This window comes from Camelina sativa, chromosome 16, assembly GCF_000633955.1.
Source record: "Camelina sativa cultivar DH55 chromosome 16, Cs, whole genome shotgun sequence".
Taxonomy (NCBI): Eukaryota; Viridiplantae; Streptophyta; class Magnoliopsida; order Brassicales; family Brassicaceae; genus Camelina; species Camelina sativa.
This window is the reverse complement of record NC_025700.1, coordinates 28209031-28209984: the sequence shown is the minus strand read 5'-3', so window position 1 is coordinate 28209984 and position 954 is coordinate 28209031. Positions and strand designations below refer to the sequence as shown.

The 954-nt window shown below is 24.0% G+C and overlaps 1 protein-coding gene across 1 annotated transcript in view; it reads right to left on the bottom strand.

Annotated features, from left to right (window-relative positions):
• Positions 1-825, bottom strand: part of LOC104754143 — a 5554-nt gene extending 4729 nt beyond the window's left edge. Inside the window, exon 1 of the mRNA XM_010476287.1 lies at positions 816-825. Coding sequence (XP_010474589.1) covers positions 816-825 — 10 coding nt within the window. The remainder of the gene's footprint in view (positions 1-815) is intronic.

Here is a 954-nt window from a genome sequence, read left to right as displayed (position 1 = left end):
TGTGTGTGAGTTTGTAGATGGAGATAAGAATTATCAAGGTAAAATGTCAAATTATAGTTTAAGATTTTAGGTGATATGCTACATGTATATATATAGAATAATATTTAATTACACAGATATGGTCTACTATGATATAATTAGATTGTAAATTTATGTTTGCTTAAATTATTTCTAGTGATGATTTGAGATGTATTATGAATTTTCTATACAAAATATTTTACTCAATCATGTAGTCTTAATATTTTACAGATATTCCTCAAAATAACATGAATTTGAGTTATATTATGAACTAATATTAAAATTCCTAAATATTGAGCTTTGGCATTTCTAAAACAATAAGAAATAAACCAATCTTTATTTAATTGGTTATAATATTTGTAAATAATATTTTATAGTTTTAAAATTTTAATGTCTATTTTTTTCAACATAATATTCATGTTATTAGTTCAAATAACCAACTCCTTGTAAACCTTGTAATTCAAATGTAAATTGATAATTTGGTCATTCCAGAAAAAAAAAGACAACCAAAGTTATTAAATATGGAGGTGCTCGAATTATGGCTAACTTAAAAGAATTGATGTTATTTGATAACTGAATAATTATATTTTTTTGAAACATTATAAAACATAAATACAGTACTACTCAATTTTCTTGTAACTCTTTTTAACTACATAAGTTTTATCAATTTGTAATCATTGTAAACTTGTTTATTCAGCACAAAAATTCTCAATTGTAAAATGTATATTGTGGGTAAGATCATAAATGAGATCGACCTACAAGATAAGGTGTTTTTGTTTTTCGATATATCCAAGAACAATAGAACATTGTTATAGTTATAAACATTGAATGAAGAAAAAAAAACATCGAGGGTATTATCGTAACTTCACATATACCTTTTCGTCAACAAGATCGAAACCAAAACCCCCACACGAACTACAAAAAAAGATTCGATTT